This window comes from Hylaeus volcanicus, chromosome 5 (genome assembly GCF_026283585.1).
Source record: "Hylaeus volcanicus isolate JK05 chromosome 5, UHH_iyHylVolc1.0_haploid, whole genome shotgun sequence".
Lineage (NCBI taxonomy): Eukaryota > Metazoa > Arthropoda > Insecta > Hymenoptera > Colletidae > Hylaeus > Hylaeus volcanicus.
In genome coordinates, this window is record NC_071980.1 from 29405706 (window position 1) to 29428498 (window position 22793).

General features: G+C 40.1%; 4 protein-coding genes across 8 annotated transcripts; 3 read left to right on the forward strand and 1 right to left on the reverse strand.

The window, feature by feature from the left end:
* The first annotated feature begins 1094 nt into the window (after nucleotides 1–1094).
* LOC128877278 (xylulose kinase) lies at nucleotides 1095–7593 on the forward strand. Of its 2 annotated transcripts, XM_054124445.1 has the most exons (12): nucleotides 1101–1682; nucleotides 3145–3227; nucleotides 3430–3583; nucleotides 3750–3929; nucleotides 4985–5086; nucleotides 5559–5690; nucleotides 5781–5934; nucleotides 6010–6154; nucleotides 6248–6537; nucleotides 6613–6710; nucleotides 6792–6932; nucleotides 7014–7592. In XM_054124445.1, exons 1-12 carry the CDS (start codon nucleotides 1629–1631, stop codon nucleotides 7068–7070), a joined length of 1590 nt encoding a protein of 529 aa, XP_053980420.1. In that variant the 5' UTR covers nucleotides 1101–1628; the 3' UTR covers nucleotides 7071–7592. The 2 variants fall into 2 exon arrangements, with proteins under 2 accessions (XP_053980421.1, XP_053980420.1); XM_054124446.1 differs by lacking the exon at nucleotides 4985–5086 and having other exon boundaries at nucleotides 1095–1682; nucleotides 7014–7593.
* A 15-nt stretch (nucleotides 7594–7608) lies between these two features.
* Nucleotides 7609–10734, reverse strand: LOC128877275 (splicing factor 3A subunit 1). Of its 2 annotated transcripts, none has more exons than XM_054124437.1 (7): nucleotides 10476–10734; nucleotides 9969–10299; nucleotides 9725–9884; nucleotides 8405–9650; nucleotides 8277–8335; nucleotides 7897–8178; nucleotides 7609–7814 (listed from the first exon to the last, which is right to left on the reverse strand). In XM_054124437.1, exons 1-7 carry the CDS (start codon nucleotides 10591–10593, stop codon nucleotides 7713–7715), a joined length of 2298 nt encoding a protein of 765 aa, XP_053980412.1. In that variant the 5' UTR covers nucleotides 10594–10734; the 3' UTR covers nucleotides 7609–7712. The 2 variants fall into 2 exon arrangements, with proteins under 2 accessions (XP_053980412.1, XP_053980411.1); XM_054124436.1 differs by having other exon boundaries at nucleotides 8262–8335.
* Nucleotides 10735–11382: 648 nt separating this feature from the next.
* Nucleotides 11383–12876, forward strand: LOC128877290 (death-associated protein 1). The gene is made up of 3 exons (XM_054124467.1): nucleotides 11383–11602; nucleotides 11771–11870; nucleotides 12230–12876. The coding sequence occupies exons 1-3, from the start codon at nucleotides 11554–11556 to the stop codon at nucleotides 12387–12389; spliced, it is 309 nt and encodes a 102-aa protein (XP_053980442.1). The 5' UTR covers nucleotides 11383–11553; the 3' UTR covers nucleotides 12390–12876.
* A 389-nt stretch (nucleotides 12877–13265) lies between these two features.
* Nucleotides 13266–21979, forward strand: LOC128877276 (extracellular signal-regulated kinase 2-like). 3 transcript variants are annotated; one of them, XM_054124439.1, is made up of 13 exons: nucleotides 13266–13968; nucleotides 15945–16164; nucleotides 16266–16396; nucleotides 16588–16763; nucleotides 17035–17174; nucleotides 17241–17433; nucleotides 17812–17952; nucleotides 18028–18212; nucleotides 18340–18477; nucleotides 18648–18793; nucleotides 19628–19842; nucleotides 19921–20956; nucleotides 21345–21979. In XM_054124439.1, the coding sequence occupies exons 1-12, from the start codon at nucleotides 13879–13881 to the stop codon at nucleotides 20303–20305; spliced, it is 2160 nt and encodes a 719-aa protein (XP_053980414.1). In that variant the 5' UTR covers nucleotides 13266–13878; the 3' UTR covers nucleotides 20306–20956; nucleotides 21345–21979. The 3 variants fall into 3 exon arrangements, with proteins under 3 accessions (XP_053980414.1, XP_053980413.1, XP_053980416.1); XM_054124438.1 differs by having other exon boundaries at nucleotides 19628–20922; XM_054124441.1 differs by lacking the exons at nucleotides 19628–19842; nucleotides 19921–20956.
* The last annotated feature ends 814 nt before the right edge of the window (nucleotides 21980–22793 follow it).

Below are 22793 nucleotides of genomic sequence, written 5' to 3' on the forward strand. Positions count from 1 at the left end.
CAGGGCTCTTCTTCGGCGAGAAGGACCAACCGACACGGCCAATCGAGCGAAACTTTCGCTGGCTCGGCTCCGGCTCGTCGTTTGGCAGAGCTTTTCTTTCAATCTCTCCTTCGCGACGCAGCGGCCCTAGCCACGAAGCCGTCCAATGATTTCTGACTCTGCGACGAGAGCCTGGGAATATAATTACCGAGAAAGCCTGCCCTCGACCCCTCACTGGAGAACACTGACGGGGATACCATTTAGGGAATGGATCCCAAGGCTAGTTAATCTAAAGACGTGCAATACCAATTTCTACAGAGTTCTAGAATTTTTTTTAGTATCTACTAAATTATCCAAAATTGTAAATAATATTTACAGGTGCTGGGCTATACGTTAATTCTCAAAAGATGTTTAGAAGGACACGTTGCATTCTACGAGGTGAACGCAGGTAACAGTCGCTAGATCGCGTTAACATCCAACGAGTTATTCCTTAGATAAGAATCCAACCTGATGCAGGTGTAGAGCAGGTAACGTCAACAACACCTACGCGATAGATCCGTCGGTAAAGAAATTCGATGATCCCTTCCAGAGGCATAGGCAATGAAGCAAGCACCTAGAGTGGTGAGCCACCCTTTCTACTTGTTTTAATCCATTACTTTGACACGTTTGAAGACAGGGTTCGTACTCGGTTATAATTTGATCATGTTTACGGAAAATCAAAATTTTCTACTGAAAACGATGCGATTTGAACTCTAAACAATTTCCCTGTCAAAGACTTGAGAATGGTAGTCCCAGGTGCTCCGTAAGTCCAAGTAACGAAGAATACTTGAGTCCATTGTAAATAATGTTCAATTGAATTTCTGGTTGATATAACCTACCATAAATAATATGTAATCTCATAATCAGCAGTGTTTACTTTCAACACGTTCAATGCTATTGCAACAAGAATTAAGCTTTAGCGGGAGTAACTATGTGATTTATGTCTAGCTTTCCTATTCAGATACATAAAATTACTGTTAAGCAATGTAATTACTTTCTCATGTTTATATATGTATATAGTAAAGCCACATAAAAAATATATTTAAATAAATGATAACCTCGTCTAAACACGAGAAAGTAATTACTTTATCACGATATTTATTTTGCCAAGTACAGGAACATATGCGGAATATGGCGCCATATTGAGAATTTGTCAACTGCGCCAAAATTCTAGTTGCGATTCTGTCAGCTGCACAGAGAGCAGTATCGACGGAAACTTAACCTCTTCGTCGAGAAACTACAGCGCTTGATATCGAAGTAACATGTACATGTGAAAAACAAGTAACGCTGGAGCAAGTTTCGTCGTTCGTTAATTCTTACGTAACAAACAGCGACAATATTAATAATAACGATAAGATTAGTCCCGTTTGGCCAAGTTACGTCGCAATGAACGCGAAACAGCGCGTAACGATGACTTGGGTCGTGCCGAGGGCAAGTGCAAGCTGCGTATGGACTAGATCGTTCGTACACTAGTTTCTAGACTATCAAAGCGACTCATGGTCGCGTAGTGAAGTGCTTACGTTGTTCGTATCCGTCCGTTTCACTGTTTTCACTGACAACGTATCCATTCTTTGTTTCGTCGCATTTGTGCGTCGGTAAACGATCTAAATATGGGTACAACTTCGAACGCGACATACTTAGGGCTCGATCTCAGCACGCAGCAGGTAAGTTGTACTGTCTCCTAACTTCTCGACAGCTTTATCGCCAGGCGTCGCACGTCTCTGTGGGACGATTAATCCTTGACGTGAGCACGCTTTCTCGTCGAATCTAAAGGACGATGCATGAGCAGTGCGAAACGTTGCGACGTGACCAGAGGGACGCTGTTGCGTCCATCTTTGTGGAATTGATTAGTAATGCCATCTGTGCAGCGCCGCGGAAAATTTTAAATGCGTATTTCGAGATAGTCTGTAGATTATACGTAGATTGATTTTGTTCTTCGTTCTAGGTTTGAATTTACAAATGTTTTATGATTTACATATGTGATATGGGGAGCTTATTGTTAAATATATAGAGTATCGTATGGAAAGTAGGGATGTATGAATATTTCTTTAGTTTGATTAACTTTCCTACGTGTAGTCTACTATTATCACTATACTATTTAATATAAGATACATATATAAAATTACGTTTCATAATTTTAATTACGATTGCTGAAGATAAATCGATGATTAGGTGTATTTGCATACGTTCGTTGTAAGCGCATCTTCGTTGACCGAAACAAGTGTATCGAAGCGTGTGACGTTCGCGCGCCGGGTCACAATTATCTAATGCGTTGATAACACCAAGCGACGAAACGATACACGCGAGTGAAGAGTGTATCTGTTTGGCGAGAAAAAATGCGGAATGTCAGAGGCGGTTGAAAAGAGATAATTGAAATTGCAAAATGCTTCTTAAATAACTAAAGGAGATAATCGAGCAAATAGAAATTTTATACAGACTCCCCGGGACAAGCTCAGAGATTCTATGCAACCGTATGAGGGGGCTATAATAAATCATTAATAATCTAAAAATAATTTTTATTCATGGTATTAATAAATAAATAATACTTGGTGCTTTGGTCTCTGTTTTCGAGACTTTCTTTGGGTTCTACGAAACACTTTTTAGTTTCTGGAATAAATAATCGTCTGAAACGGTTTTCGGGCCAATCCAGTGATTTCGAAATAGTTTGGAAATCACTGGGTTAATCGATTCCCATCGAACACGAGTTTTATCCGGTCGTTAATTCCATCGAGTCGAGCGTAATTCTCCCGTTAAAAGCGAACAACGGTTTTGCATAACGGCAATTAGGAACGTCGAAATATATCACGCTTCTTATTCCATCACATGTAAACGGCTGCATATTAAGCGGCACGTGTAGAACTGCATGTTTACCATCGCGGGGACAGTTGTTTGCATATTCATTCGATCGGGCCACGAAAATAGTGTTTTGAATATAAAATTCCGAATTAAATTTGAAATACACGTCGGGTAGCGTAACTAATTGACCGATACGAGTGGATGAAGTTTCACGAGCGGTCACGTTGCATGCAATTTATACGATTCGTAGACGATAAATCGTCCCGCGGTGTGTAATATGAATTTAATTAGGCGAAACAAGCGATTAACGAATATTTTTCAACGTTGTAGCTGAAAGCGGTGGTCGTTGATAATGATCTCAACGTTCTCTGCGAAACCAGCGTGCAATTTGACAATGATCTGCCGGAGTTTAGGTATAGTTATCACTATTCTCTTACATTAGATACAAATGAGTCTTCAAACGGGCGTTTCGCCACGAATTTTAATTATATATGCATCGATACAGAATTAGACCTTCGTTACCCATGCAATGAATATTATTATTGCTCCACTGTGCATATTCTCTTGTATATCCAACGGAGCAAAGAAAAATACACCTTCGACAACCATTTTTAGAACTTATGGAGGGGTCATTCAAAAGAAAGACGAACCACGCGTGGCGGTAGCTCCCACCTTGATGTGGGTGAAGGCCTTGGACATGATCCTTGATAAATTACGCGTCTGTGGTGTCGATTTTAGCAAGGTAGCCGCCATTTCCGGGTGCGCACAGGTAAAGAGTATTTTTACATTGAACCTGTAGAACAGAAGTATTTAAAAATCTTTTCAATGTTCGTACTTTCGAGCTGTATATGTAGACCTCGTGGCATTAGAGATGTTTCCCAAAGTGCTCTAAACGAAATGCGACGATAATATTATCTCTGTTCGTAATTGCACAGCAACATGGCACAGTTTACTGGGGCAAGGGCAGTCGAAATCACTTGCAACAATTGAATCCCACGAAATTCTTGCACGAGCAGTTGGTCACGTCGTTTTCGGTGACTCCGTCTCCCGTGTGGATGGATTCCAGCACGACCAAGGAATGTCATATTTTAGAAGAGATCGTGGGTGGTCCTCAAGTGAGTATTCTTCGTGAATCCCTAAGAAATGCGAGTACTGAACGGAAGAAAATATTGAAAGTGAAAGAAAAGGAGAAAAAGAAAAATGAAAATTAACGTGTAGATGTAAAGATAAGAGCGCAATAAAATAATATAAAGTAAGGAGAAAATAAGAATGCACGGAAGAGCCACTTCAGCGAACGATTGAGGACACAAAAACAGTGACAAAAGTTCATATAAACATTTCCTCAGTTCGATCTTGTTCCCCAGTTATGGCCATTTTTGTGCGGCGACAATTCCTAATCACGAACTGAGCTAGCGAACTTAACTGATTCTACTAAACTGTTTGTATACAATCATCGATAACACTCTCTTTTCCTTAATAGGAGGTTAACGGGTCAATTTTATCTCAATTTATTGAGTAATCAATTGCACGAGTTGCTGGAGGAATATTGGAAGATCGAGTACTATGGTAAAACGTTCGCATGTTTCTATTTCGAGCATTTCCTATGAAGCTAAACAATTTCTGGGACACCGAAATGGTTGCAACTCACGAACAAGGTCAAATAGAACGCGTGTCTATAATATCTCTGAACTTTTGTTATTATTCTTGTGTCGTGAATAGACACACCCTATATAATACTTGGCTTAATAACAAAAAAAAAAGAAAAAAAGTAGACTAAGCAACAAAATATACTCAGCGTGTACCGAAAACGACAGGGAATATATCTAAGTTATCCTTGATCGCGTCGAGACGAAAGATATCTTAACGCCCGTTGACGGCTGGAATGGTAACCCAAGAAAAAGGTAAAAGAGTACCGTTTCGTTGGCCACACGGTATTTTTAGACTCGTTAGTTTCGTTGAACGGGCGTCGCGTCGTGGACACTTACACATCTGACCTTTACACGTTTAATCGAATATTTCATTGATTTTATTGCCGACGATCGACGATTGCTCGCAATCGATGCCCAAGGAAGAGAAAACTACGTCACTATTGTATACGATTGCGTAGCGAGAGGCCGATTCATAATTAATTGACACGCTAACCGATTATTTTGTCGGGACATGGTTGCAGAAATTAGCGGAGATAACGGGATCTCGGGCCTACGAAAGATTCTCAGGACCTCAGATAGCGAGGATAGCGCGCAGGAAGCCCGAGGCTTACAATAACACTGAGGTATACCTACTAAAACACTCCCGGCTTCATTGACAATAAAAAGAGAACGACAATCGCTCGAGGTATTCGATACGTGTAGATCTGTTGGTTGAGATGTATGAACATTGTGTGGCTTTTGCCGATGATTATTATATTAACGCAATGCAGCGGCTGGAATTAATTCGTGGAATGAGAACGTCTCGTTTGTGTTTTTTCATTATTCGAGGGTGAAAGGGTAGGAGATAAGGTAGATTTTAGTTATTTATTAAGGACACTACGTTACTTGTTAAATTCTGGAAATGATAAATAATTTCATTTATGACTCGGTTACATGACAACCGCATGCGTTCTTCTAACGCCTAATAATATTCTAAGCGGGCATGTGACTGCATTTTCATCACTAACACGCATCCTAGATTGCTACTATACGTTTGCAGCCGAGTGTATGCTTCGTCGCGTAGCTTTTCTTAATACGCTTTTATATCATTTTCAGAGAATCTCTGTAATTAGCAGTTTTCTTGCTTCCCTGTTTGTGGGCGACTTTGCGCCCATCGATTACTCAGATGGATCTGGAATGAATTTGTTAAATATTCGTACCAAAGACTGGGACGACGTTTTGTTGGAGGTAAAATATTCTCAAACATCGGTCGTGTATTATTAATATTATCATTTTTTTTTTCTTTGCTTACTTAACCGTGGATCGCTATTTGGCCAGGCTTGCAGCTCGAATCTAAGAGAGAAACTAGGCAAACCTGTTTCCTCGTATAGCGACATTGGGCCAATTTCATCCTATTTCGTTGAAAGATTCAATTTCGACGAATCATGCAGAATAATTGCTTTCACAGGGGACAATTCTGGTTCTCTGATAGGTAACCATACACTAGATGGTTCGACCAGTCTTATAATCTGAATCAATTTTTTATCGTTTGCTTTATAACGCACAGGTATGAGATTGAAGGAAGGAGATATCGCCTGCAGTTTAGGAACAAGCGATACTTTGTTTTTGTGGTTGAATAATCCCAAAACTGTCTTGGAAGGTCACGTCTTTTGCAATCCCCTCGACGATAATGCTTATATGGCACTGCTCTGGTAATCATTTTTATTAATACTTTGCAGTTCTCTTGTATTAACAAACAGGTGAGTAATCCAAAAGGCAAGTAATTAACAGTTGCAAACTTATAGTTTCAAGAATGGATCTCGGACCCGTGAAAGAATACGCGATAGTGCAGCTCAAGGGTCTTGGCAGATTTTTAACGAACTGTTGGAGAGTACACCGCGTGGTAATTTTGGGAATTTAGGTTTATACTTCGACGCACAAGAAATTTTACCATTCGTCAGCGGTGACCATAGATTTAATAAAGCCAACGACGAGATATCTCGGTACAGTTCGAAGGAGGTAGAAGTAAGGGCTCTAATCGAGGGTCAATTCGTTGCGAAAAGAGCCCATGCCGAGGATTTTGGTTTCGTTATTGGTGAGCAAAACGATTAGTTGTGGCGCTACTACGTATGTAGCCGCACGCTGAAACTTTTTTAATGGTCATTTGTAGGTCCAAACACGCGCATTATTGCAACGGGTGGTGCATCTACAAATAAGGCTATACTACAAGTAATTTCAGACGTTTTCAATTCACCAGTGTATACATCGGTAATACTATCGTAATAACATTGTCTACTTCGATTTTATAATTACATGTAATTCTAACGACTTTATAATTGCATGTAACAGGAAATAGCCAATTCGGCTATGCTAGGTGCAGCCTACCAAGCAAAGCACGCCTTATTACGAAATGAGAGTAGCTTCGATGAAATAACACGCTGCTTGCCTGAACCAACGCTCGTATGCCGTCCTTACGATGATGCAGATTCCGTAAGTTTGAGTAAACGAGACTTATGCGAATAATATTTTTTTCTATGTATTAAACGACTCGTTTCTTCTGTTTTCTTTTAGATATACAAGTCGATGGTTACGCGTTATCGGAAGATCGTGGACCAAATTAAAAAATAGCAAAGTATAAACTGAAACGCGTAAAGCTTATATGTATATCACACAAAACTGGTTAAACGAAGGGGCCTTCATATTGCATATATGTAGTAATAGACGATAGGAAAGCATTTCTGCAACTGCGTGATAGATTTTTATATGATATTTTTTAAACAATTTTTAGAAGTCTACCTTTAAAATTGAAATATTAAAATTTCAATTAACTTTAATATACAGATGAAAAATGTTCGAAGCAATGACGAAGAACATCGTCGTGAATCTCTTCCTAAGGATATTACGTGCTACTTTATAAGAAACGATTAAAAATAAATATTGTACTTTAAATATGTAGCCAACGAATGTTTCACCGCATAATATGGCTAAATACAAATTGCTAATGCTTTACCGATAAAATTACAAGGTAAAATTAAGTGCAATTTTTTAAATGCCAACTAATTTTGTGTATATTTACAAATTTTATTATAGTTTAATTTATTAAATCTTTATTTATTGCTACATAAAATCAATGAAAAATTATAGGGAATTATAGGGAAAAATAAAATTTAATTTAATTAAAGGTGCCTTTTATTTATTTCAATTGATTGTTGCATTGATTAATAATTATCTCTTAAATTCCGCAGTATATAAGGCATATTAACATAATCTTTACTTCTTCCGGCCGCCTCTTTCCTTTGGTAGGAGGTTGATTACGTTACCAGATGTCAAATTATAATATGCCAGAGAATTGCTGTCTTTAAAAAACATTCCCTAAAAATAAAAGAATATTTATTTATCATAACATACGAGACGACAAATGAAAATTTTAAAGCATATATAATTTGTCTTCTACCTCGTACTGTAACTTCTGTTTACCAGGCGGCATGCCAGTTTGTTCATGTATGAGAGCCTTCATGGTCGCTACAGAGTCGCTCACTTGCAAGGTGATATTTAATGTCTGTCCGTTCAACTTCCATTCCGCTTTCTCTGTCATCATTGGCACGGCAATATTCAATTGAACAGGACCCTTATTCCTAGCCAAGAACTGTTGTTCAGGTACTAACGAATCTTCTGTTCGTAACTTCTTAGTCTGAGGTTCCTCTTCCATAGGTTCAGATGGATGCTTTAATCCCATCTGGCAAGTAGAAAATTATCTCAATTTTTGAGTAGCAGTGGAGAGTAATTGATTAGGTATATAATAATCAAATGTCACCTTACATTGTAACTACTTACAGATGCCATAGGTGGTTGCATAGGTGGCGGAGTTGGCATAAACGGTGACATTGCTGGCGCTTAAAACAAAGTAAAAATAAAAGATAACGGATGAAATCTCAAGAGGCCAAACGTACAATATTACTTACTCATAAGCGGCGGTGGTCGAATAGGAGGCATAGGAGCCATCATCATCATTGGTGGTTGTGGCATCATTGGCTGAGGAATACCCATAGCGGGCATACTCATAGTTGGCGGTGGTGGTGGTTGCGTTGGAACCGGCACTGGTTTCGGAGCTGGCGGCTTAGGTGGTGCTTTCAACGTCGCTTGAGGTTTCGAAGCGGCTGCAGCCATGTGTGACAATTCTGCCGCGCGATTGGCAGGTTTCGGTCCAATCTTTTCTTTCTCTTCATCCGGAAGAAGTCCCTTAACTTTATGTATCTGATGAATCTGTTCCTCCAGAGTAATATTCGCTCTAGCAGCCCTGGTCGCCGCTTCGACGCTCGATGTGTGTCCGTCCCAGGTAACCTTGTCGTCCTTCTTCTTGTCCTCTTCTCCGATCTTCTTACCGATAGCGGTTTCCTCGTCGCCGACACCGAAGATATCGGTACGTCTTTCAGCTAGTTGTTTCAAACTAGCCTCGATCGCTGTACCAGGTGCAAATACTGTCTCTTGCGCTAACTTATCGAGATGCTTATCTCTTTGTTCCACCCAACGTGGATCCAACAACCCAATTCGCATGTGTTCTTGAACTTTACTAGCGGGTATACGCTCTCCCGTGATCGGAGATATCAAGTATTCGTCAGGAGCAACAGGACGTACAGTTTTGTTTCCATGTTGCTTAGGATCGTAGCCTTTCTTCACTACGACATTTCCTGGAGTAGGTGGTAATGGTGGAGGCTGCATGCTATTGCTATCGCGCGGCTTTGAATCTTTCTTATGCGTGTCACCCGGAGGTGACACGTCATCCTCGTCGCTTGAATCTTCCTCCATATCTTGCACTTGATTATTGTCCTTTGCGCGATCCTTCTCGCCTTCTGTACGATTCTGCATGTCATCCTCTCCGTCGCTGTCGATTTGCATTTCGACATCTTCACCTTCTTCTATCCTTTCCTGCATGAGCACCCGAGCGCCGACTTCGTCAGGAGTTGTAGGCGCAGGGAAATTACCAACTTCGAATTGCTGATAATCCACGGTCTCTACAACGACGAAATCATGCCAGTCAATTTGCGCGTAAGCAACCCTTTCACGTTCCAATTCTTCTTCTTCTTTACGTCTTTGTGCTTCTTGATACTTTAACCACTCTGCGCGATATTTAACTTGCTCCAAAATTTTATCCATATTGGCTGCTTCATCGCGAAGACGCGGCAACAGGTCCTTAGGCGGAATTAATACCTGTAAATCCAAGATTATTTAAATGTGTAATTAGAAAATAATTTGAGATTGTAGGTAAATGAATTTGGCTTCACCTTTGTATACTGTTCCAAGAGTTTTGTGAAATACTGGAACAAGGAATGCTGAGGGCGTAAGAAATCAAACTGAAAGTTACGCTGTTCTCTATTCATCAAATTTGTTAGGAATTGACGACCATTACGTGCCACAAATTGTGCTGTCAGCTTTACAATGTCCCTGAAATAAAAATATTATTGCATTTGAAATATAGCATGTACATTGCATAATTACACTGTAAAGAAAGAATTAATTTGCACATACAGGTCCAAAGCTGAAATAGAAGGTGGGTCTGCAATGAACTCAAACTCAGCAGGTGGATCTTTCGGAATAAATAGTTGCTCTACTTGTTTCAAAATTTCTTGTTGCTTTTGATGAGCTATAAGATTAACTGTTTTTCCCAGTCCTGCTCCTATGGATGGTTCTTGACCTTTCCCTTCTTTAAATTCTTTTACTTTGTGCTGATAATACGCATGGTACGGATCACCAAAGTTTAAGAAATTAAACTTTGGATTTCCAAGTTCATTCTGTCTGATCCTTGATTCAAATTCTGGTCCATTTCTAGCCACGAAACTGGCGGTTTTGTCGACAATATCTAAATTTTTACATAAAGAAAAACACACGAATGCTTGACTCCATATCGATGTATTACGTATTAATTATACGTATTAATGTAACAATTGGCGTTGCTATTACAATTGTTACGAATGTGCCGAACGGATCTAAAGATTGTACTTTATCTATAAGACGAGTCAAATAGTCAAAGGATACTTCTAACCTCCGGTGGAGGGTAAATAATGCCCACAATCGGCTGGGACGAGGGTGCATTATTCTCTTCACCCTCGGTCGCTGATGGTTGAATAACTGTAGAAAGCTCTTGAGCAGACATGTTGAAACTGATTTATCTACTCAATTTTTATACACTATTTAAGATATTTCGTAAATTATCGTTCAAAAACAGTGTTTCATGAACGTAACGCGGCGCCGCCATTTCGCGTCTACAGATTTCCACCACTTTCCACTCAACTACTGTGCACAGATGTGCATCGACAAAATTGGAGTTTGGTCAGCGCCTCTATCGGGAAAACGCGCAAGTTTGTCCTCGAATAGTTCCAGCTGCCATCGCTAGATGGCGCCATTTATACTGTTTTGTTTTACCGACATGATGGTAACTTACCAACAGGCGTCGGTAAATACTTTGAAAATAACGCCATCTAACAGTGAAAATAAGAACTAATGGAGGACGAACTTGAGCGTTTTCCCGATAGAGGCGCTGACTAAACTCCGAAAATTAGTTCGTTCTGTTTACCGCTAGATAGCGAACAGGATGACCGTAGAATCCGCGCGAAATTTGAATCAGTTATGCAATCATTAACAGTAATTTCCTCTTACATTTTTCAGACAGTTTGTAAATAACTATAGATACGATTAACCGTATAATAATGTCATTTGTCTGTATTTCAAAGCTTTAGAGTATCCCCATCTAGCGTTATAGACGCGCAACAAGTAGAAATGCACGTCGAGAAAGAGAAGGGGTCGTGTTTTGTATCATGGATCTCTTCAAACAGCACGAACTGTAAAATGCCTCCTGGGGGGATAAGCGCAGATAAGCATTTGACTCAGCGTTTCACACGGATGTAATGAAAATACAATACAAAGATACGGGGGAAAGGAACATGCAGCCAGACATGCATGCCTGGAAGACGACCTCCCCACTGCTATTGCCTGCCATTGCTCATTATTGCATCGCTGGCCGCCATCGAATCAGTGTGATTGGTGTCGTAGCGCAACAAGCAAAACGTATATTCGCTGGAGCCAAGTAATCTTGTTTTTGTTATTTGACGCATAAATGTCGAGTCCAGAGGATTCCAAACTCAAGGGTGGCCACCCTCCCGCGGGTAAATAAAACAAATACAATAATATCCTTTGAAACCAATTGAAAAGATTAACGTGTTTACACGGTCCGTCGAGTGACGTCGTTGTGCACCTGTCTGGACAATTTCAAGGCCATCCGATAATTTAACCGTTTCGCGATGAAATTATTAGTTTATTGTTTTTCTGTTCAGTAAAAGCTGGAGGTATGAGGATTACCCAGCATAAATCACCGAAAGAAGATCGGGAAATAAAGACGATCAAGGATGCGGATGAAAGTAAACCGTCGAGTAGGTAAGCAATCTTCAAGTTCACCATAAGGAGAACTCTGTATCCGATCTTAAAGAAACAACTATCATTGCGCAAAAGGACGTGTTAGACGTTCGATCGTTCGATAAAGAAGCAAAACATGATTAGATAGCAATTGTTTATGGCCAAAAGTTCGTATAGCCTCGTTCGCGATATCTGCCATATTTTTGATAAACGTCATTAACCGTATTACGCACGTAACATGGTGCAATATGGTTGTAAATACATTGATCTTTTATGAAATGAAACCACTGTATTTCAACAAGAACAACGTATTTAGGGAGAATATTACTCTTTAAAAATGATAGTTTTAAATAATTGTCAAAATTTTAATTTTGTTTCAGCCCACCGAAGACTATCATGATCAGTGGATTTCCCGCCAAGGGAAATGCAGATTTTCCTCCAGAAGCTGTCCAAATCTTCCATGAAAAACCTAAACCAACCCATGATGCTCGTCCCATGCATTGTTCTCGTCCCATTGTTATACAGCAACCCAGGAAGTGAACGATACGTGTATTGACTGTCAAAGCGGGCTGCCTGAAAAAGCAGGAGCCCATATATTCTAACATTAAATTTAAAAGAAACAAAACACAAAAAAAGTACTTAAGGATTTCTATGGGGATACAGAATTGTTGACATTTTTCCAGGATTATGTACAATCTGTTCCCCAAGGAGCTGTGGTTCCATATAACGCGAAACGAAGTATCTCGCGAGAGTTTATTACTGTTATTAAGAGAGAATACAATTTATTTTTAATGCAGCCTTGCGGGGTTCCTTACGACATTTGAGCGACAGACTTGCTCCGAGCTCTCGGAGTATCCTCCGCACAGAAGCTAATTATTAGATAACCGTTGATACGCTCATCTCTATTTTGTAATTAATGCACTTTTATTAGTCGTGCTATATTCCGTAGAGTATATGTAACCGTCTTCGGGACCAGGATGCATTTCAAGATATAGCACTCGAGGAAATGAAAATATTGTTCATAGTACGTTTTGTTTTCAAGTTTATTTGTTACTCGCACATAGTCGACCTTAGATATCGTAGGAATCTTGACGATCCACGCATGTTGAGAATTGTTTTAACGTTACAAATAACAAACTACTGTATTCTTTTACGAACGTAGCCGTCAAGCGTGTAAATGTCGAACGAGATTCGTAGTATTGGCCACAGTTTGTATCAGACTTGATGATGAAAATGAAAAATATGTTCTTATACTTAAACAACGAACTGCTTCCATCAATTCCTTTCTTTCTTGCGGTTGTCTCGTTATTTGCTTTGGCTACCATTTTTGACAATGACAACTATTAAAATACGATTAAGGCTAATTATATCGATAAATTAATTTGTCCCTTCCCTCTCTAATTTCAGACATGTAGCAGTATACTTATACTGTATACGTATACTATTGATGAGTAAACGTGGTACACTGTACATAGTCGTTTACATTAAGTGAATTACAATCAGTTATGGATTTAAAAGGATAGGGGGTACCAGGTGCTCGAGTCCCCCTTCCGTTGGCAACCGGAAACAGCTGTATTTCAGTGGTTCCAAGCTATCTTCTCATCCTTAAAATATTTCACGATTATCAATTCATTTTTATTCGAGATCTCTACTCTAATTTCATTACCGTTTAATCTGCAAATTGCGGGCGCCTGTGAGAAAAGTAATCACGAAACGATCACTGTCCAACTCGGTAATAGGGTCTTACCGTGGTTAGGCGGTCACGCAATGTCGTTGGTAACCGTGAGTAGCATTGACCATTGTCGTCATGGTGATTGCTATGAATTCTACAAACATAGCCACATTGATGTGTCAAAGGGTGAATGAAAAAACTGTTCGAGTGGAGCTTCCTTCCTGATGTGCAAAGATGTGAATGAGTTGCCGTCCGTGAACACCGTCTCCGTCTGAAAATTTTCGTACGTCTTCAATCGCGCGGGTCACCGTAAGCTTCCGATTCGTGAAGCTCGACTGTGCTCAAGGTCTCGTCACGATGTCTGGGAAAAACACCAACGAAAAGGTCCTCGAGCTCGACACGCACGTCACCAGAAATTATGACATCGTTCGACGACTCGGAAAGGGGGTAATTATTTTGATTTTTCATTGATATTCACCGGTCTGTTGGTCCTCAAGAATTTTTAGGGATTGATAGGAGTGCATTTCAAGATTGGTTCAGAATTACACACTCGGAATATAGCAGTTAGTTTATGGTAGTTTGAAATAGTTTTACTTATTCTTCTTTGCTGGGTTTTATGTGCAGGTTGTTCTTCTCGAATTGTTTTTTTGAGGTATTGTTTAATTAAGCACTTGATTATGCTTTTAAAAGAGGGTAATTTAGTCTTGATTAAGTCTTTAAGTATATAAAATTTTGTTCGTATGGCTTCGTCATTCATTTTCACATGGGCTTGAATATAAAACAGAAGAAATGTAGACAGTTGCAGCAACGATACTTCTGGGGTAGATTTATATTGTAAAATTAATTAAAATGTAGAAGAATTAAGTTAACACAAGAGTGTCATTGTTCGTTACGTAGATTGATAGATTCAGTAATAGTATACGTCGACGGTCCTGTAAATTGGAGAATAAAACGCTGCTATATTTGATAATAAAAATAAATAGAATGTGACCGAGGGTGCTATCAGTTTCCAATAAAAAAAGAATTGTTTTCTAGTTTATTTTTACAAGTGTTATTTTTACAACACTCTTTTTATAACACGGGTGTTATTTTTATTGTATATTAAGAAAACATTTCTTGGCATATGCATGGCGATAATGGTATTTATAGGACAGAGCGAACATCCTAGAAAAGAGACAAGTGTACGCAATTGTCAATAACAGTTGTCGTGGTAGCTACATCGTTGGCAAGTATCTAAATCGATAGTTGAGCTATTAACAGTGATAATCATGACAACGAGCAACGGGAGAGTAGTAACAAACAACTGTCGACGACAATGGTTCCCAGTTTTCGAACTAGGCTATAGATAGCTAAATATTTAAAAATCTATTAATTTATTCGCCACGTGTTTGTGCACTTGTGCACACTGCTAAGAACTATAGCTGGGCATCGATAATTCCGAATAAATCTTTGTTTCATTAAATATTCCAGTAAAATTGTTTTCAAAATATTCGGTATACAGCATTGAACGCCAATTTTCGTTATGTGGCTGAAATTTTAATTCCAATAAAACCGTATTTATCGTTGACGTATACAACGGGGAACGAACGCATGAAAAATTTACAAGAACAATTAACGGAAACAAATTTGTGCCTGCAAATGAGCTTCATGAAATATAATAACACAATTATTTGGATAATTCAATTTTACGGTGATTGTGAGGGGAATAATTACGGTAGAGGATTAAAAAGGTCGAAGAAAAATTTGTTTATATCTGGAATATTAATGTTGTTCTGCGTAATATTAGTACGATATCCAGGATTTTTAAAAGCGTCCTTGTAAATGTTAGTCTCTCCTAAGTGCGTCGTGATAGTAAAAAGCTAGGAAATCACTGTTCTAATCTATAATCTAAATCTTCAGGGCATATAGAGTTGTTTCAAGATATTATGTAATAACCACTCGTTTGTTATCTATGTGATGTAGTGTAATAACCACTTGTACCCTATCTTTTCCTATCTTACGGAAGTTTTCTCATTGAAAGCTGAATGGCTCTTCAGGATTAAATTTGTCCGCACTACAGTGTAATGTTTCTTTGAGGAAATCGAGATAAACATTTTGTCTAACATTTTTATTGTTATCGGTAGTGTGAACACTTCACTATCACTCCTACGGAATGCAGCTAATTTCCATTTATTCAGCTTCCTTTAAAGTATAGTCCATTAAACTATTAAATTTTCATTAATTTCTTGAAAAAGTTACGTGTAACATAGTAAGGATTTCCATCTTGCGTCGAGTACAAATTTCAATTCATTTATTTATTCAGCTTCCCTTAAATTCCCATCTTGCGTCCAGTAGGAATTTTAATTCGCCACTGCGTCGCGTCATCATTATTTATTGTTCACACTGTCGCAAATCCTGAGACCACGTATCCCGTCGTTCGACAGGCGTACGGGATCGTATGGAAGGCGATAGATAAGAAAAACCGGGAAACGGTGGCGGTGAAGAAGATATTCGACGCTTTCCGGAACCAGACCGACGCGCAGCGCACGTTCCGTGAGATAATGTTCCTGCAATCATTCGCCAATCACGAGAACATCGTACGACTGCTAGGTCTTCACAAGGCGAACAACGACCGGGACATTTATCTCGTGTTCGAGTACATGGGTGAGTTTTATCCGGTCCGAAGAAGGATTCACAAAAAGGTCACGTGCCGCGGCGATTCTCAGACATTTTGGGCTGAAACACGTTTCGGCCCGTTTTCCCAGAAACCGATCTCCACAACGTCATTAAGAAGGGCAACATCCTGCAGGACATCCATAAAGTCTACATTATGTATCAGCTGTTTAAGGCGATCAAATACATTCACTCGGGGAACGTGATACACAGGGACCTCAAGGTTAGTCGATCCATCCTGCTTTGACTATACAGACTCGATGGTTTTGGAGATTTTTCATTTTTTCGAAGAGGTTTGTTCGTCCTTCTTTTTGAATCGTTGCCAATTGAACCTTGTGCTATCTTATCGTCCCGAATCGAGATTGAATACACTGCCTTGCAGCATCAAACCGACTGTTGTAATGTTTGTTACAGCCGTCGAACGTTCTACTGAACGCCAAATGTCATTGTAAAATCGCCGACTTCGGACTGGCGAGATCGGTTACCCAGATCGGCGAGGGCGATGGCGAAACTGCCAGCGATCCTACCCTCACGGATTACGTCGCCACTCGCTGGTATCGCGCCCCAGAAATACTCGTTGCTTCAAAGAGGTACACTTGAAAGTCTCTCTCTCTCTCTCTCTCTCTCTCTCTCGACTCTAGACTGTAGGTTTTATAGCTCAGAACTGTTAAGAAAAATCGCTATTTGTGTGTTAAAATCCAAACGAACTTTTTGGCTACCCTAATAAACATTCTTTCCCATGTGGAATTATCTTGCATCTATCTTGTGGAAGGATAATCGTTGGAGCACATTTAGGTTACTGCAGGCATAAGATCTTTGGCTCTGTCTTTTAATGGCCCTCTGTGTGCCAACGTTGTTCAGGTACACGAAGGGCATAGATATGTGGTCGTTGGGATGCATCCTCGGGGAGATGTTACTTGGAAAACCATTGTTTCCCGGTTCCTCGACGATAAACCAGGTCGAAAGAATAATGGCCACACTCCCGTCACCTACCAAAGAAGGTAACTCTGCGACGAAATGGATAGTTGTTAAACTTTCCACGTTTTTCGACCAATGTTCTTCCTCAGATCTGATTTCGGTCAGCGCTGGATACGGAACTAATCTATTGGAGAAGACACCGAGTGGACCAAGGCGTTCTTTGAAGGATATACTGCCTGGGGTGTCGAAGGAGGCCTTGGGCCTTATCAGTAATTTGATACTCTTCAACCCCAATCATAGATTAACGGCTGTGGAGGCTCTGGAGCACCCCTACGTGGCCGAGTGCGTACATCCATCAAACGGATTTATCGATCTGCTCCAAATAGAGTGTAAAAAGTTCCTGAATCATTTCTTTAATATGATCACACTCCCCTTTGACCCAGACGTGGCTGAATTTCGTTAAATATGTTTTATAAAGGGAAACAGGATTCCTAAAATAACCCTTCCTTCTGAAGGAATGTCAGGTTAATGTAGGTGGTATTAAAAGGGGAGCAATAATACCTATGATCTATTTGGAAGGTAAATTTTAGAATCTAGACCTCCGAGGCGTAGATTCGTAAATTGGAACAAAACATCCGTTGGAGACGAACCGTTCTTCATGAATTTAAAAGGGGAATAAACTTCCATTGATATTCGCGTTAATATTTACTTCTTCTCCAGCTTTCATCAAAGAAGCAACGAACCAGAGCGAGGATCGAGCGTGGTGCCGTTGCTCAGCGACGATGTGCAGCTCTCCGTCGACGAGTACAGAAATAAATTATATTCGATGATGGACGAAAAGCGTCGAAAGCATAAAAATATGTGAGTAATTCTCGAATGAAATACTGACTTTTCAGAATACGCTGCTTTATAGTACATACAATTGATGTTCGATAGGTCCAAGTCAAGGATCAGGCGACTTTCGGAGCACATCAGGAAGGAAACCAACAGCCCTGTCATTGGCCAGGGCGACGCGGTTGTTGGCAAAAATCTTGCTCACTCTTACCAAGATTTACGGAAAGAGAGAGGCAAAAGCGACGCGTACGAACCCTCGTGTTTAGAGGGTACTGCTGTTATCAAATGTACATATAATTTATACAAGTAGAACCAAGCATAAAAAAATACAGAAATAAAACTTATTGTTAGCTCCTTATTTTTTTTTAATGGATCGAACGATAATAGCATTAAACGATCCACTTTCGGTTTCAGCGCGAGGCCAGCTGCAGAGTAGAAAAACGTTGCGGCAGCCGCAAATCGACAGCGGTGAAAGGATTACGAAGACGAGGACGATAAGTACGTCTATGGAGCCGCAAACGCAGAACATCGTCAGGAATCTTCGACCATCTGGTAAGTATCCCCCTTAAATAAACATCGTCTTCATTTTTTGGTGATAGGAGCACACTTTCACTTACTATCGTTATTTGCAACAATTTTAAAGAAAAAGAACAGCTCCTGTTACTGTCCAAACTAAAGTTGTAAACGCTACCGGTTCATATAATCGTTCTAACGTCTTCTAGCCAAGAACGTGGCGACCCAGTACACGTACAATTTAATCAACAACAACGCCAGTAATTTCACACCGAGTACAACGAAAAGCTGTCTCCACATCAACCAGCAACAACTGTCCAAATCTCAGCGTTCCATACAGTCGGACCAAGCGGTGGTAAGTAAACTGGCTCGAGCCATTCCTATTTCGTTTGACGCCTCGACGCCAACGCCTACACTATTTGACGATAAAAAAAAAAAAAAAAAAAAAATAACGGCTAATCGGAAGCACTGTGTACATCGAAACACGATTGCACCTTTGAATTTTTGGAAACACAATCGTGTCTTCAATGCGTTACTTGATTAGTGAAGGTCATCGTGATGGGTCACCGATTATAATAAAAATTGTAACGAAAATAATTGCTTAAAAAATTGATCGTCTGTGCGCAAGAGTAAACAGACGATTCTATCGTTGCAGGCTACGTGTCACGTGGGATTCATTTAGGTACTGTAACCATTTATACGTCCCACAATTCACGCTTATCGCACATGGAACCGACGTGCTTTTCTTTCATTCTGTTATTCCTTTCATTCTTTGCGACAGTTGGCCGCGAATTCAGCAGGATTTCCGGTATTTCGTTCGACCCCACGCACTTTTCTACCTATTATTTACAGTTGATTTAGTTCTCAACTGTCGACTTTCGCTTAATCTTATTACAGCGAACGGCTCATTTCATCATTGATTTTATCAGTTTTGCACGTGAATATTTGATCGTGCACTTACTTTCTGTTCGCCATGCGTGCAAACCTACCGATACTACCCAGGTACGACAATATTTTTCTTCCGTAGTCACTGCAAATTATCGATCTACTCATCTAATTATCATCCGATTAAATTAAACTCTGAAAGGGGTCTCGACCCCTGGAAGCTCGTCACAATTGTTCTACAGTACTTAATAAAACTTTGCATTTCAACAACCCCTTTCCCCCTCCCCCTCCTCCCGAATTTCAGTGCGCACCAGGAGGCAGATCCTGTCAATTAAGCCAACTGGGTCGAACAAAAACGCGAAGGAACTGCAAGCAGGTCCGTGGATCCGCAGAATGCTCATCAGACACCAACTGGCGCGAGGAGGACCGAAGGAAGAGCTTCTCCTACGACAGTCCCAACAGCCTTCAGACGAAGTACTTGGCGAGAACCTCTGACAACAGCATAGGCTACTCTCTCAGGTCTGGCAGTAACAAGAACACCAGCAGCAATGTTAACAGCGCTGAATCCCTATCAGCTTCGTACCTCTCCACCTCTAGGAGCCAGGCTATTCGAAACTACTTAAATCAGACGTTGCCTCCACGTGTCGATGAACAATCGGTGCTGGCGTGCCGAACAGGGAGCAGCCTGGATCATCGACTGATTTTAAGGAATAACGCTGGCGACGTGAACAAGGTGCAGGTGTCGTCCTCGTTAAAAGGACCCAATTATCCTTTAATAGGCAGCAACAGGCTCAAGAACGGCGCTCTCAATGGCGGTCATAGGGTGGAATCGAAGCACGTCGTCGAGGGCAACGCTATCGTTGAGAAGAAATCGACGTCAGCGATACGTGACTCGCGTTTCCTCGATAGCTATGCGCAAAGCCACGGTGTGATAACAGCCTCCGCGTATAAAGACTTACGTAACGGGACTATACGGTGGTAAAATATCGCCGAATCGAGCTTTCGAGGGAAAGGAACGCCGACAGCCACGATTTACGACGACGAAAGGACGCGGACGAATATTTTTTTAAATCTTCGTAGATTAGAACGATACTTTGGTTACTTTGGATGCATAGGTTTGGAGCGATACGAGGATTTTAATTTCTGGAGACTTCGACAGCAGGAAATTGGAGGTTTAGGAAAATTGAAGATGGGGGAGAAAGTGGAAGCAGCGACTCTGTAGCAGACCCCATTGTCCATTTGAAATTATCTTACGTAATTTCCAAGCCTCAAGCAAAGAACTTTCTGTTTTAATCGTGAAAATCAGTTGATCACAGCAATCGACCAATAATCATTACTATTCATAATTGAGTACACATGCACTCTCACAATTAAACTGCAACGTGTGGTCGCCTTCACTCTGTTCCCCATCTTGAATTTCAATAAATTCAAACGTATTTCCCGCATTGCTCCAGGGTCGACAAAACTCCCATCGACTTTCTTGTTCATAGATAAGACTGGTCAGGGTCGACCCCTCGAACGTCACTTAAATCGCCATAAAACGTTCGACGTCAGTGTTATGCAAACAAGGATCGATCGGTCGTCTTTTCACCGCGCTAGGTGAATACTCTTGTGTTCTTCAACGAAATCGAAGGTGAATTTTGTCGGTGACGTTTTCTTTTTTTTTTCTCTCGAAAGACACGGGCGTCGATAGTAGGCAAATGTTCCTAAATAAATTTTTTGCGACAAGTAAACGATATCGCGCGGTCAATACCTCGAATTCCACGCTAGTGGAAACTGCCTTGAGCGATAGGAAACAATAAATGATTTCGAAGAAGGTACTTTAAGCTCCTAGTTAAGAAGAGTCTTGCTAGTCTCACGGTCTTTTTATAACCTTAGGATAGGAATCGATGAAAACGGAAAATGAAAAGAACGAATAAAAAAAAAAACCTTCGTTGAACCGACTTCATGTATTCGTCGTTTGTCCTCGGAATGCTACGTCGACGTTGAACTTCATTGAAACTGAAATTAATTGTTGACAGGTTCGATAATTGTAGTGGTTGGTCGAAGAACACGGGAAACTGTGACAACCTGTGGCGGATCTAGACTTATAGGGGCTTTAGAAGTTAATTGCTTTGGGACAATCCTCTTCTAAAACGTTTCGTGAAAATATATATACTGCCTCCTATTATTATCTGCGAGGACTGCTTCGAAAGCTAGAAAATCGAAGGATATGTTAAAAATATAAAAATCTAAACAGTGGAAAACCGCGCATACACAACCTTTTACTAGGAAAAACTCTCAACAAATATGTTGGAAATATGTTGGTTTAATTAGTATCATGGTGGATCCGTTACTGGTACTAGGAAACAAGTGAATGATTCATGTTAACGTGAAGCCAAATTTTATTCGCGCGCAACGATTTCATTTTCGATTATGCGAAAAATCTTCGACGACGTCGCGACGTAGCGTGTAAAATTCTTTGTAATATATCTTTTTTGTGATACTTATACCCGGCTATGTGATAACGTCTAATTCTTATGTATTACCTGTCGTGGAATAAATTTTTACCAAAGGACGCGTTTATTTCCTGGCTTTACGTGTCCTGATCAAAAGCGTCCCGATGAGATAGCCTCCTATCGCGACGCTAGCGGTTGCACCCTCTGCGCGTTGGAAAATAAGACGGTCGTATTTTCCATTTTCCATCCTCTGTGACGCGGGTCGAATTGCTCCCTATCGTGTAACCCCTAACGTGCATTGAAAGTGATTAACGTAGACGTTACTGTTTCTTATACTTAGACTGTTTGTTCTACTTGAGTGGTTTGCTAAGAAATGGTACAAGCTAGAAAACAACCATTTTTGACATTCCATCTTTCGAATAATTTTCACGCGAGCAACTTGACCAGGATAGAAAAATATTAATCAGAGTAACGACAAGTTTCACTGTAACGATAAATGCCTCAAACGTATCTCGATAAAATTCGTGAAGTGTTCAACCATTTATTCAACTCAGAGAATCGTCAACTGTGTGTCAGGTTGTGAAAAAAAATATGATCGATATTGGCCGGGCGAGGCAGAGGAGAGAGCGTATTTTTTTGTCACGGTTACCTCTATTTTTTCTCTCTTTTTTTTTTAATAGTTTAAACCGATATTCACGTTAGCAAAGCCACGGGCAGAAATTTGTGACAAGTTAAGTTGTAGAACGAAATAAAAGAAAACAGTAGGATGGTTTAAAATGTTGAATATACTGGCTGGTTTTGGATACATATTAGTGAAGGGATTACTGTTTTTCTGAATTTCAAAATAAATCGTCCATATATTCGTAAACAATTAAATTTGATTATATATCACGTTTTATTCGACATATGAAAATTTCCATGGATCTTCTCCATTTATAAGGAAAAAATCCCCTTGACCTACAATTTAGTTCCAACCGTTTTTATTACGTCACTTATCGATCATCGAAGAGCATTACTGTCATTCAGCAGCGA